At 39.4% G+C, this 13,823-nt stretch overlaps 1 protein-coding gene across 30 annotated transcripts in view; it reads right to left on the reverse strand.

The window, feature by feature from the left end:
• Positions 1-506: 506 nt before the first annotated feature.
• Positions 507-13,823, reverse strand: part of kif1aa (kinesin family member 1Aa) — a 49,783-nt gene continuing 36,466 nt past the window's right edge. For 18 of the 30 annotated variants that reach the window (XM_031311641.2, XM_031311647.2, XM_036007199.1 and 15 more), the window contains 12 exons: positions 12,853-12,879; positions 10,215-10,329; positions 9,965-10,098; positions 9,820-9,881; positions 9,595-9,740; positions 5,480-5,668; positions 5,172-5,243; positions 4,942-5,063; positions 4,586-4,714; positions 4,302-4,494; positions 4,080-4,198; positions 507-3,621 (listed from right to left, as the gene is read on the reverse strand). In XM_031311641.2, the coding sequence (XP_031167501.2) occupies positions 3,579-3,621; positions 4,080-4,198; positions 4,302-4,494; positions 4,586-4,714; positions 4,942-5,063; positions 5,172-5,243; positions 5,480-5,668; positions 9,595-9,740; positions 9,820-9,881; positions 9,965-10,098; positions 10,215-10,329; positions 12,853-12,879 (1,351 nt within the window). In that variant the 3' untranslated portion in view covers positions 507-3,578. Of the gene's footprint in view, positions 3,622-4,079; positions 4,199-4,301; positions 4,495-4,585; positions 4,715-4,941; positions 5,064-5,171; positions 5,244-5,479; positions 5,669-9,594; positions 9,741-9,819; positions 9,882-9,964; positions 10,099-10,214; positions 10,330-10,856; positions 10,881-12,852; positions 12,880-13,823 lie in introns of all 30 variants that reach the window. The other 12 variants (XM_031311640.2, XM_031311650.2, XM_031311649.2 and 9 more) reach the window with 2 other exon arrangements.

A 13,823-nucleotide genomic window follows, 5' to 3' on the forward strand; every position in this document is an offset into this window, starting at 1 on the left:
TCCGCTGGGTTGCCAGGTGTCTTAAAGGGAAAGCTGCAATTAACTAAAAGATGTCAGAGAACGCTCAAAACTATTTTAACGTTTTGATATATATTTATATATTGTTTATTATATACATTATATTTATATAACCTTAGAACATAAGTAAAAGCAAAGACCATTCAGTCTTTTTCTTTTTTACCTGTAAATGTTACCACTCAAAAGGCAGGATCAACTGTTTACTAACAGCAGTTCTTAGTTCGAAAGAACCTGAAAGATGAATTCAATTTGAATCTAACGTTAGTAGATGAGGATTTAGACATAAATAAGTAATAATAAAAAAAATTAAAAATTGAAATATAAACATTCCCAAAACGCTGGCATGCAGACACGGCAACTCTGTATTCTACGTCTATATGGTAACAACCGTGCAATACAGTCAATTCATATTTATTATTTGTGCTGCTTGGTTACAAAAACAAATACTGAAAATGGGTGTATATTCTATAAAGAAGAGGAGTCCATACTTTGTGTTGCATAATTTTCAGGTTTATTTAATATATGACAATGTGTTTAGTGTACACAAACAATTGACGCTAAACTCCAACACTCAGAGACACTGACTGAACTACTGCCCATTTAAGATTTTGCAAATGGATGCAACTTTATAATACACTGTTCACAGCAATCATGTTTATATACAATGCAAAATAATTTGAAGAAGGAAAAAAACTGGTGACATTTGAAAATTAAGAAAAGAAAAAAAGATTAGATGTGGAAGCACAAAAATGTAAATGATATTCCTTCGAAAGGGGAGGGGAGGTATTAGAAAAAGTAGATTTTGCAAAGGCTGTCAGAGCATGATGGTGATATTGAAAAAGGAGTAAGTGTGACAGTAAGGTTACCTACAGCATTACTCTATACAAGAGGCAATGCCATCATGAACCAACATCCCCTCACACGTCAGTGGACAGATAATTACAGGTATATCCCATAATACCTCCATTTGGTTCCCTGATAGTAACCTACCTACAATCAATAAGGAACCAGACTGTGAAAACAAAAGACAGGTCAACATAGCCACTCCAGCAAAATAAGTATTTTCAAATATCAATGTACATTCAGTGTGATTTTTTTGTGACTGCACCAACAAAACTTTGGTTGGCTCAAATGTGACGCACATTAAAATGCCCAATGAAAACACCACGAATAATCTCAACACAGATCAGACTGGAGCAATTCCGGGCTTGCATTTTAAGATTGTGTTTTCATTTAAAATGAGACAGAAAAGAGTGCTTGAGACAGTATAATGTACAGAACAGCAGGGCATTCCCTCAATGATGATGCTATAGCCAGATCAAATACAACTGCAGTCTCTGCCAACACAGTCTGTGATAGACTTTGATCGTAACATTGATCACAGGTCTTGCTACACAACAAGCGAAAGATATTAACAGACATTTGACTGTTTGATTAGCCACAACTACTGACAGTTGTGTGCACACGTATGGTTGTAAAATGTTTTCATTTGATCATTTCAGAAATATGTCCACAACACATAGAATACTTTCCAATCTCGGGAAATATGTTTATAGTAGAGTAAGGTATTGTATGGATTACCTCAGCATCAAAAATAAAAACATACTGAATTGCTGTTATAATTTAATCCCCTGCTAAATATATTATTCTTGCGCTTTTGTGTAACAGTTTAGTGATTGGAGATGATGTAAGTGAAATGTCATACTGTCAGCGAGCATGCACTCTAGGCTGGCTAACCTGAGGCATGCTTATCACTCAAACTTCACACAACAACTCCCAAGCTGCATCTGTACCTAGTTTTTGGATTCATAATCAATTTGAATGAAATGCAGTAGAAAAAGCACAGTAGCAATTTTCATCAAGGATCAGATGAAGGGATTAAAAAGAACAGTACGGTCTTTCAACTTGCACTTTGAAACTGTCAACAGCATTGATTTCTTTCCAATCAAAACATGATAGGTTAACACAATAATATACAAAACACATAATGTACAAACATGAAGTATACTCTGTGTTATGGACATTCCATACTATATAACAACTGATTGTCATATTAGATATGTAACATTCATATACATTATACCTTATTGTCTGAATATGTAAGTGATGGTGATGATGATGATGATGATGATGATGATGATGATGATGAAAAGCCAGAAAGTGATGTGATCTGCAGACACTTCCAGAACAGTACTATAGCAGCATGGAGGATGTAGTTTCAAAGCAACTGGTGCAGAGGCATACTGTACAGTATGATTGAAAAGAGAGGCACTACATTTAATCAATATAAACCAGTTCCTTATTCTGTACTGTGAGGAACAGTTTGTACTTTTGATCATTTAACAAGGTAGCTTTGTGCAGCTGAGGATGGTCAGACCACCTTAATATTCTCTACCTAACAATACTTTGACCTTTTAGATGTATATTAGTTGGGTCAAAGGTCAGGTGCGACTATCCTAATCTTAAAGGGGATAGTATTATTCAAGAGATCTTCAGCACAAAGAAAGTGGCCAATCAAAATTATGAAACTGTTTAAATAGCATTAACTGCACGGGGACAAGGTTGTATTATTCAAACATTTAAGGAACTCATATTAAAAAGTGCGGTGTGCAGAAATTGCACGGTACTACTACTTTAGAAATATAAATGTCTTTGTAAATAAATACATGCAGAAATAAATAATACAGCTGTTAAATAGCTAAATATATCACATTTTAAAACAAATAAAATTCAGGTAGAGAATGAGATTAAATTGGGAGGATTAATGGTGATGACATTTGATTACTTATTGTGTGAATGTAAATACCCTTGGTGCTCCTACAAGTAGCTAAAACGACAATGATTGATCAAAATGCTGCAAGAACATGATCTATAATGATATGCTGCTCCTTTGCCAGGCTGTGTGTGTGGTTTCGAAGAAGTTTTAAGAATAGGAGGCAGATTGCTCAATTACAGTCAGGATTTATGGACTAGAAAGAAAACAAAATTATTCTAAAGAGTTACACTCAACTGTCATTTCTTTTTCTTTTAGCGTGTATTTTCTAGCTGTACGTTGTATGCAAACCAGGTTAGACACTGTATATATAGCCGTAGAGTCGAGAAGAATCTGCATGATTTTCTATTTACTGATGCAAATGTAGGAATGAGATCCTCACTGACATGGCAGCTTTTGGTAAAAACAAATGTCACTGCATTTTTTTAAGGAGTAAATGTATAAGGCTTGATGTGTCACTGACAACAACTACAGTACATTACTATACATATGTATTCTGAGATAAGAAACTGTTGCTACTTTCTCCATTTTCTTCAATCGTCCAGCTATGAATAAACTCCAGTACACTACAGTGACAGCTTTTTGAAGAGGTTCTTCAGACTATGAGACTCACACTGCAGCAAAGGCCTGACACGGAATGGGTGCTTTGATGGTTGTTGGTGACTGTGGTGGGGGGGAGGGTGGGGGATAGGGCTCAGCACAAGGTTAGGGATAAGGACAAGGATCTATGTACATGTTTAGTCTCTGCATTCATTCTTCTCTCATGAGATTTGTTCAGAGTCTTGTTTCACATCCTCATCTGTCCGGCTCGTCTTCTCGACAGCTTTGACCTGAGAGGCAGAAAAGATGTATTTGTGTTGAAGCTATAGTGCGTAGTTTCTGTCTCCCCCATGAGGAATTCAAAGTAATGACAACAATTCTGTCGGTGCGTCCACATGATACAAGCCTTCTGTGGCTCATGCTTCACCCCCACCCCTCCTCCACACAGTTACTAGTAGCCAAGGACGATTAAAAACATGATGGACTTTTCAGAAGAGGTCATTATCTTTACTCGAGTTTTTGCTCCAAAAGTCACCAGAAGCCACAATCTTCTGAACATAGTCCTACTGAGAAATCCAGAGAGAGTTGTGTGGAGCTGATAGTCTTAATTAGCTTTGTAGCAACTCATTTGGCAATGGCTTGAATGTAACGGACGTTCAGTATTATAAAAAAGTTACGCACTAAAGCTTTAAAGATACATTTTCCAGTTAAAAGTTTGTTTACTTTTACCTATTACAGTATTTTTTACCTGATAGTTCCAGCAAGGAGAGGATTGAATGCATACAGCCAGTCATGCATCTCTTTATCATTAGTGGCTTGAAGCAATATTCCACGATGTTCTGTACACACGGCGAATGTGTACGGGGTCTGGTGAAAGAGCCAAAAAACAGCTCATTATACCACACCTGAGGTTTTCACCAAATAAGAGAGCAGAAAGAGGGAATTTTGGAGAATTTGGTTAATCACCAACCTTCAACATTGCCTGCTGGTCCTCACTGTACTCCACCTGGGCAGAGGAGAGGTTGAGGATAGCCCGCTCCACAGAGTCTCTCTCTGTGTTGTAGATGTAGACGTACGGCCGCCGCACGACAACATAGCGCTTCACCCATCCGTTGGTTTGTGGCTCCAAGAAATGTAAGTAACCTTTCTTTGACACAATGGGGCTGCAAAAATAGAGATTAAATATCACCACATGTGAAACCAAAAAAGATGTCTCCACAGCAGAAAGTCATAGAGTTACTGTGGCAGACTCACCTGACTCTAATTTCCTGGATATCAGGGACAAATTTGCGGGTCCGTGGTTTGGTTTCAGAGGTTTGGTTGATGGACTTCTCCTGTGTGTCAGGACTAGGGCTGACGGCGCGAGAGCGAGGCATAGGGGGTCTGCCGTACAGAAACAAGAGGCCTATGAGCCTGGGAACAAAGCAGCTACCTACACCTGATGAGACCAAAGGGCTTTCCATCATGGTATCACGCTACCAAACATTTTATTCTGAAAATACACACAATGTGGCTAATCCAGACTGCCACACATAACAAAGGCTACCATGACTACCAAGGATGACAATTATTACATAACAATAGCCAAACAAGTACATTCTAGGACTGACCTGAGTTCAGGGTTGCCATAGCAACCATCAACCAGCGAAGGGCATGTTGAGGAGGGTGTGATTGTGTTGAGAGCAGAGATTGAAGCGGAGTCTCTTAGCATTGTGATGGACATCTCTGAGATCTGTAACACACAAAAACATAGAGATGCATGTTCGCTTAACTGTGAGGAACCAAAAGACAATCTGATTATTTTGTGTGTGTGTGTTAAAATGGAGTGTTTGAGCACTACCTTGCTTTCACTGGCGCTGACACACACATGGCTGTATTCTCGGTTAAAGGAGTGAGTGAGCAGCCGCAAACACTGTGTGTAAAGGACAGAGAGCTTAAAATATCTTCTAAGGTTAGATACAAGATACTGTAAGTAAAATCATGACTTATACGATACGATAAATGCACATACAGCGAGGTAGATAAAGTACTGACTTGATGTGACAAAAATCATAGAACAGGACAAATTCTTATCTGTCAACAAAATACATTCAAGACTGCACTAAGTCAAACATGAAATTCAGTGTTCACTAAGTAATGATGGCTGACCTTAGCAGCGAGCTCCCTCTGCCTCTCAGTGATTATTTCTGAGCTGGAGCTGACCTCGTGGTCGACCTCGGGGGGTTGAGGAGACTCACTCAGTTCCTCAGTGATGCGGGTCTGCAGGGAATCCTGGCCCATGAGCAGGGTAGACTCCAGTTTCTCCCTTAGCAGGAGGTAATGTTTGGTCTTCTCCACCTGAGAGAATGGGGGGTAGACACATCACAATCATTGACAATGTCCCTTGCTGAAACGTAGAGAAAGTTGTCTGCAAGCAACTTTTGGAAATTGTAAAGGAAAACTGTTTATTTGACAAATTTCAGTCTGGTTTCCATCAGAGGCACAGCTGTTTTTAATACCATAAATCATAACATTTTATTAGATAGTCTGAAGAGGTGGGTTGGGATATCAGGTAATGTATAGCTCTAATGGTTGTCTTCCTACCTTTCTAATCGTAACTTATTTGTAGCCATTGTCTGATTGTGCTTCTTGAACTGTGGAGCTCCTCAAGGATCTATCCTGGGTCCTGGCTTATTCTCCCTGTACATGGTCTCTTATCCTTTAGTTTGGCTGTGTCTCTTATCATTGCTATGCTCCATAATCATCCGAAATTAGATAAAAGCTTCTACACTAGATGCCTATCTGACAGTGTTATAGCTAAATTTAAGGAAGATATTTCAACAGCATTTAACTCAATGTCATGCCTTAATATAACAGAGGACCTTTGTGTTAACTTTAGTCCCCCCCAAATTGATAAATTTGTAGACAGTGCTACGGCCTGCCTACGGACAACTTTAGACTCTGTTGCTCCCCTCAAAAAGAAGATGATGAAGCAAAGGAAAATAGCACCTTGGTATAACTCCCAAACTAAAACAAATCTCACGAAAACTTGAAAGTAAATGGTTCCACCAAACTGGAAGAATCTCGTTTAGATTGGCAAGACAGTCTGAAAACATATAGGATAGCCCTCGGAAAAGCCAGATCAGACTAATAGAAGAAAATAAGAACAACCCAAGGTTTCTTTTCAGCACTGTAGCCAGGCTGACCATCTATCCCTATAGCTCTGAGTAGCGACAACTTCATGAGCTTCTTTAATGATAAAATTAAAACGATTAGTGATGAAATTCATCACCTTTTGCCCTCAACTTCTAACGGTTCAACTTTAAACACAGGACTACTAGAAAGAATGACAAGACCTGACATATACTTAGACTGCTTTTTTCCTTCAACAATTAATGTTAAAGGTCTCTTCAGCTAAGCCATCTACCTGTCTCTTAGACCCCATCCCAACAAGGCTACTTAAAGAAGCGTTACCCGTGGTCAACACTTCATTACTAGATATGTCAATATGTCTTTATTAACAGGTTATGTACCTGTTAATAAACCTCTTCTGAACAAACCCACCCTCGATCCTGAAGTCTTAGCCAACTATAGACCTATATCTAACCTTCCCTTTCTCTCCAAGATCCTTGAGAAGGTAGTCGCTAATCAGTTATGTGATTTTCTACATAGCAATAGTTTGTTTGAGGACTTTCAGTCAGGATTTAGAAAGCATCATAGCACAGAGACGGCACTGGTGAAAATCACTAACGACCTTCTAACTGCTGCTGACAAAGGACTTGTCTCCATACTTGTCTTATTAGATCTTAGTGCTGCATTTGACACTATTGACCATACCATCCTGTTATAGAGATTGGAACATTTAGTTGGCATTAAAGGGATTGCACTAAGCTGGTTTAAGTCCTACTTCTCTGATCGATCTCAATTTGTAAATATTAACGATAAATCCTACAAGTACGCTAAAGTTAGCCATGACGTTCCACAAGGCTCAGTGCTTGGACCAATTCTATTCTCCTTATATATGCTTCCTCTAGACATTATTATTAGGAAACACTCAATTAACTTTCACTGCTATGCAGATGACACCCAATTATACTTATCAATCAAGCCAGACGAAACCAGTCAGTTAGCTAAACTTCAAGCATACATTAAAGATATAAAATCCTGGATGACCTACAATTTTCTGATGTTAAACTCAAACAAAACTGAAGTTATTGTGCTGGGTCCCAAACACCTCCGAACTTCATTATCTAAAGATATATCTACTCTGGATGGTATTGCCCTGGCCTCCAGCACTACTGTCAGAAATCTAGGAGTTATTTTTGATCAGGATATATCCTTTAACGCCCATCTAAAACAAACCTCAAGAACAGCCTTTTTTCACCTTTGTAACATTGCCAAAATTAGGCACATCCTATCTCAAATTCATGCGGTAAAACTACTCCATGCATTCGTTACTTCTAGGCTGGACTACTGTAATTCCTTACTATCAGGTTGCTCAAATAAATAAAAGACTCTCCAGCTGATCCAGAATGCTGCAGCATGTGTTCTGACAAGAACTAAGAAAAGAGATCATATTTCTCCTGCATTAGCTTCTCTGCATTGGCTTCCTGTAAAATCCAGGATTGAATTTAAAATCCTTCTCCTGATCTACAAAGCTCTAAATGGTCTAGCACCATCATATCCAGAAGAGCTCTTAGTACCTTACTGTCCCACTAGAGCTCTACGCTTCCAGAATTCAGAGCTACTTGTGGTTCCTAGAGTATCTAAAAGTAGGATGGGAGCCAGAGCCTTCAGCTATCAGGCTCCTCTCCTGTGGAACCAGCTCCCAGTCTGGGTTCGGGGGGCAGACACCGTCACCACATTTAAGAATAAACTGAAAACCCTCCTCTTTGATAAAGCTTATAGTTAGGGAGTGAGGAGATTCAGAAATGCTTGTTACTAACCTAGAGTCCTTACGTTTTTTCCCCCAGCATATTTCCTTGAATTAGGATGGTACCAAGATCTTGGTTGCAGCTGTCGCCGTGGTCCTGCGTCACTACACCCTGCTACGCTCTGCGGTGCCCTGCTGTGTCCTGCTGCGTCCTGCTGAACCCTGCTACGTCCTGCTATGCTCTGCTGTGCCACGCTACATCCTGCAACGCCCTGCAGTGCCCTGCTATGACATGAACTACTACAACTACCATTTGTAGTCACTGTTCCATTATCTTTATTGTGACTGTTATTGCCACTGTTCATCACATCCCCAACCGACACCGCCTACCAAGAGTCTGAGTCTGTCCAAGGTTTCTTCCTAAAAGGGAGTTTTTCCTCACCACTGTCGCACTAAATGCTTGCTCTTGGGGGAATTACTAGAATTGTTGGGACTTCATAAATTATAGAGTGTGGTTTAGACCTACTCTATCTGTAAAGTGTCTCGAGATAACTCGTTATGATTTGATACTATAAATATTTTTTTTTTGTTACATTACATAATTGTTTACAGAAGATTATAGACTGGATGTCTCATAGTTTTCTGCAGTTAAATCACAACAAAGCTGAAGTTCTTTTCTTGAAATTTTACATCTGCACTTAGGTTCCCTGGCTTCCAACTCAAAGTTGAGTTCAAGAAACCTAGGGTTCATTTTATATGGCCAGTTGAGCTTTAAGACATGTATGTGAGTTTTCCAGTCCTGTTATTTTAATTAAGAAACATTGCAACATTAAGCCAAGAAGTAAGCACAATTACAATTAGTTAAAAATTCTGCGCCACGATTACTAAGACTAAACAGCTTTTAAATATGATCGTACAATGGTCTTTTATACTTTAGAGCTTTGTTTAACAACATATAAAATGTTGTTCTTTTAAATTATGTTATGGTAGATATTTATTCACATTCCATTTATATTAGGGTTTTACAGTAACCCTAGTCAATGATCTTTCAATTAATTAAATGTTTATTTACCTAAGACCCTGAAGAACCACAGTAACAGTATGCTTAGACACATTTATGGTGAAGGCTGATGACTGCACTAACTACATGTACCCACATTTTGTTGAAAAGCCCTCCTAGAGACACACCAAGAACCACCACATCTGTGTAAAGGAGTGCATTTCAATTCACCAATTTGGACCAATGACCAAATTTCCATTTCTTTAAATGTTTAAAAAAATGGAGGATTTAGAGGCACATATTTTGGTTTATATATATATATATGTTTAATAAATGAGGGCCAGTAGCATCTGTCTTCAGTTGTTAATAAAAGTAACTTTGCTATAAAAGCAAAGTAACCAATGCCCTCACATCTTGAAGGAGGCTGAGTTTCTCCAGCTCCCACTGGTGGTCCAGAATGAGGCTGTCACTACGGGGCCTCCACCCAGCCAGGTTCTCCTCCCCACGGACGTAGGCCACTGAGGTGTCCAGCACCCGCCTGCGTCTCCTCTGCATACCTGGAGTGGTTAGGTGCAGGGTTAGAAATGTTGCACAGGTGAGCTTAAAGCAAAAAAGTGACTTTGTCTTGACGCTCACCTGGGCTTCCTGCATCTGCTAGGTTACATAGGCTGACCTCATAAACTCCAGTTACACGGTTTCTAGAAAAAGATGGAGCTCTTTATCAACAGAGCGAAAACAGGAGCTGCATGATGTTTTTCATAGTTTGAAGTTTCAAACTCACCCATCTGCCGCTCTCAGGCTTCCAGTACCAAAAAGGTTTCGGATAGAGCGGGAGGCTGAGAGCTTTGTGTCTCGAGAGTAAAACACCATGCAGATATCTTTGGTTATGATTGCAGGCTGGAGGCAGTTCTCCATCTGTAAGTGATAAAACAGGAGGGGTTTTCTGACATTGATCCTGTAGAGTAATTCACACATCACCTCTGATACCGTAAGAGCTCATTTCTCTCATGAATGCAGGCACTGTGCTGTACCTCCAAGTAGGCTGATAGAGTCATGTAGATTTTCTCTCCATACGGAGTGACTCGGTTTAGTAGCAGGGAGTTGTGCATGGAGCTATCCCAAGCGGCCTCGAAGCGGTAGAAAGTCCTGAGATGATCCAAGAAGCCAAGAAAATAAATCAGCGGTCAAAATTTAATTCCTTCTACCTAAACAACAAATTAGCAGTCAGAGCTATACTCATGCTAAATTCTGTCAAGCTAACAACATAGATGTAATATGTATATATATTGTATTTATATTTGTATGTATGTATATATGTAACATAATAACAATACTTCAATAATAAAAAATATTTCACATACAGAAAGACGTAGGCTAAAATATGATTTGATAACACAATATCATTATATTATATTATCATTAGTAAATACAGTTATAGTCAATTTACTTTTGGTATTGTACAGTATTTAAACATTGTAAGTATTCCTAAAATTGCAATACAACAACAGTGCCAATGAAATCTTTTTGCATGCAACAGGCTTACTCAGTTTTTGCTCTGCTTTGTACAAAACACCACAGAAAAACAAAGAGAGCTGAGATGACTATTAGTACAGAAGAAGGAGGAGGAGGGTGAGAGACAGCCAGACGAAATGAGGGACAGGGCAGTGAAATACCTATGGTCAACTCCCAAGGAAATGCTGTGAGAAAGAAGAAATCAGCAAAAGAATAGAAAGTGAGAGTCAGAAAGTATGTTGTGGTGCTGCGCTTGTGTGGCTGGGATGGTGTTTGTCTTTTTGCACACTGTTATCTCATTATCTAAACACTGCCATGGATTGTACAGCTCACCAATAAAAGAGTGTTGAGAAATCCTTCGATTTGATGAATGTCTCATCCTGCTCTACCATTGAAAAGGTCAAATAACAGCACATGACCATTCCCCAAGAAAAACAATACTGCTTTCTGTTACGCCTTTGATTTACTCCATATACGTTAATGTACACCATTTTTCCTATTTCCCCTGAGGCGAAATATTCACACACTGAAACCAGTTATTCCTCTGGCCTGAGTCCTGGTACAGCCTTAAATAAAAAAAAGATAATCCAAGCATGAATTGTAAAAGGAAACTAATGTTTCTGTAAGCCATAAAAACAGGCTGAAAGGACTCTTCATGAGGTTCAGATGTTGGGCCCACTGGCCTTGGACTGAGGTGACCTTGTGGGAAAGTGAACAATGTGTCACCCAAAAGAAAGCAAACAGCAATGAACTGAGTTGACTCTAGTAAAGAGAACTCACTGCTGCTCCGTGTGAATAAAGGGGATTCAGTGTAGAGATGGCCTGTTTTTTAAGTAATTAGCAAGTGCATTAACACACACACACGCAGGCAAATAGGCACACTTCTTTCCCAGTAGTAGAAAAGTGTTCGCTTACACTACAAGGAAGCAATTTCCTCTTTGCGCTACACCAACATGTGCTTCTCTGTGTTTTACTACCTCCTAAAAATGCAGGATTGAAGTCATGCTGCTGGCGGAACATGTGAGGAGCAGTTTGTTTCTGGTGTTTGGCAGAGTTTCACTGAGGTACGAGATTTCAAAATATTCACAACATTGCAGCAATTTTGAGCAAAGTGCTACTGGTGAGGTAATGGTTCACTGGATTAGATTTTAATAGCTGCATTTTAATAGCTGCATTTTAATAGCTGCATTTAAATAGCGTGCCAGAACGGGTACTGTAAATGATGTGATCCATATTACAGTGCATTACAGGATGACTAGTGTTCCTGTTAATGTTCTGTAGCTGTGATGAGAAGTCCTCTCTCTCATGGGATTAGAGGCAAATAACAAAATCATAACCATGGATTCAAAATATTGCTTAACTGCAAAGGTCAAAAATATGAAAATAATAAACAGAGTGGAGATTTTCTGAATATTCTTGCTCAGGACAGAGATGCATCCCTTTGCCCTTGTTGTTAAAAATGTAGTGTGTTGTTATAATGGATCACCACCAACCTCTACTGGCAAGTATTGATACCTCTTATCCATACTGCTTCTCCCCCCCAAATACAACCACTGTAGTAAATCATTGGGAGCACAATCATGTTGGATGTGACATTGCTGCTTTTTAAATTTAATCTGACTGTGAATAAATCAACATCTGTAAACAATCAGGAGAAGGGCAGAGTAAAAAGATACTTTTTAAACATGTCTGTAACATTTTAAAATTCTGTTTTTATCCAAAAGTGACCAAATTTTGACTGTACACTTTATAAAATCGGCCTTATTAGATACTTCCTGCAGCTACTGCTGAAGTGGAAATAAAGATAGCGATACTGGCCCCACGACACCTCCAGCAGAGACACAGCCAAGGACAATCCATGTGAAGCAAAGCGAGCCATGCCGAACCTGTCCATCATAAACCGCAGCCTGATAACAGCTCAAACACACACACCCAGCGCAGCAAGAGAACCGGGGACATGCAGAACCACATCCCTCACTTCTCATGAGAAGGGGGAAAACGAAGAGGCACAGATGAATTGCTAACAATAATGGTAGAATAGGACAGAGGGAAACAAAACACTAGAGGCTGAGTAGGAAAGACAGGGTGTAGAGAACTTTAGTAAGATGAGGTGTTTGTGTAACTTAAGAGCATGAGAAGAGAGGCAAAATAATATACCTAGGCATGTCCGAATCAAGAAACTGTCTGCGAAAGCAAAAAACAACATTCTGTTAGTGGACTGGAGGGAGAAAAATGTTAGCATCCATATATACCTTGATGTTAGTCTCTGCAAGACTGAGCAGAGACCACACTGTGCCACAGCCTGACCTGGTGCTGAGCCCTTAAACCCAATTCTTGGCCATTGAGGCCATAGCAGGACAAACATTGAGGGCTGAAAACCCCAAGGGTGCAGCACCAGGGTCAAAGAAAGGCCGGTCGAGCAGGGCCACTGGACAGTGCTGCTTGGAGCGTTTGGTTGCTTTTGATTAGAACTCGGTGAACCCAGGTCTGGGTGGTGGTATTGCCGGTATTGTTAGGCTTTTTGGAGAGTGGTTGGGAAAGCAGAGGGATTAAGCAATGAGCCAAAAACAGAGAGTCACAAAAATAATACAAAGTAAGTTAAATGGCAAAAATACTTTACAGTTGTCATAAATTGAACTTGGATAATATAATAATTTTAGCTAAAAGGCCGTTAGTAGAAAATCTACACTGATAATTGTTTATATAATACACTGTAAATACACTGTGAGGGCATACTGTATGACACATGCTACCATTTGAGAGTTATTGTGCCACCATACAGTGTTGAAGTTAATGTTAAGGGACTTTGAATGTCAAAAGACAAACCAGTGAAGAGTTCATTGTGTTTTTTTATGCCAGTGATAAACTGTGTTTCTTGAATAAACATGTTACCTGCATAACATATCAGTAGTTGCCAAAACACAAGTTCTCATTCTAGGCACACTAGTCTTTAAAGAAACCCAGTGCCCTCTACTGGCTGGCTGCAGAACAACATAAACCATAACACCACCACAATTTAAGTACTTGGGACCAAGGCCCATCTTGTTTGTAGGAACCTCAGTGCATACCTTTTGCTTATAATATTTCACAGTCACAAAGAGATACCTCATTTCTGTTGTCTTTTATGA

This window comes from Sander lucioperca, chromosome 11 (assembly GCF_008315115.2).
Source record: "Sander lucioperca isolate FBNREF2018 chromosome 11, SLUC_FBN_1.2, whole genome shotgun sequence".
NCBI classification, from domain to species: Eukaryota; Metazoa; Chordata; class Actinopteri; order Perciformes; family Percidae; genus Sander; species Sander lucioperca.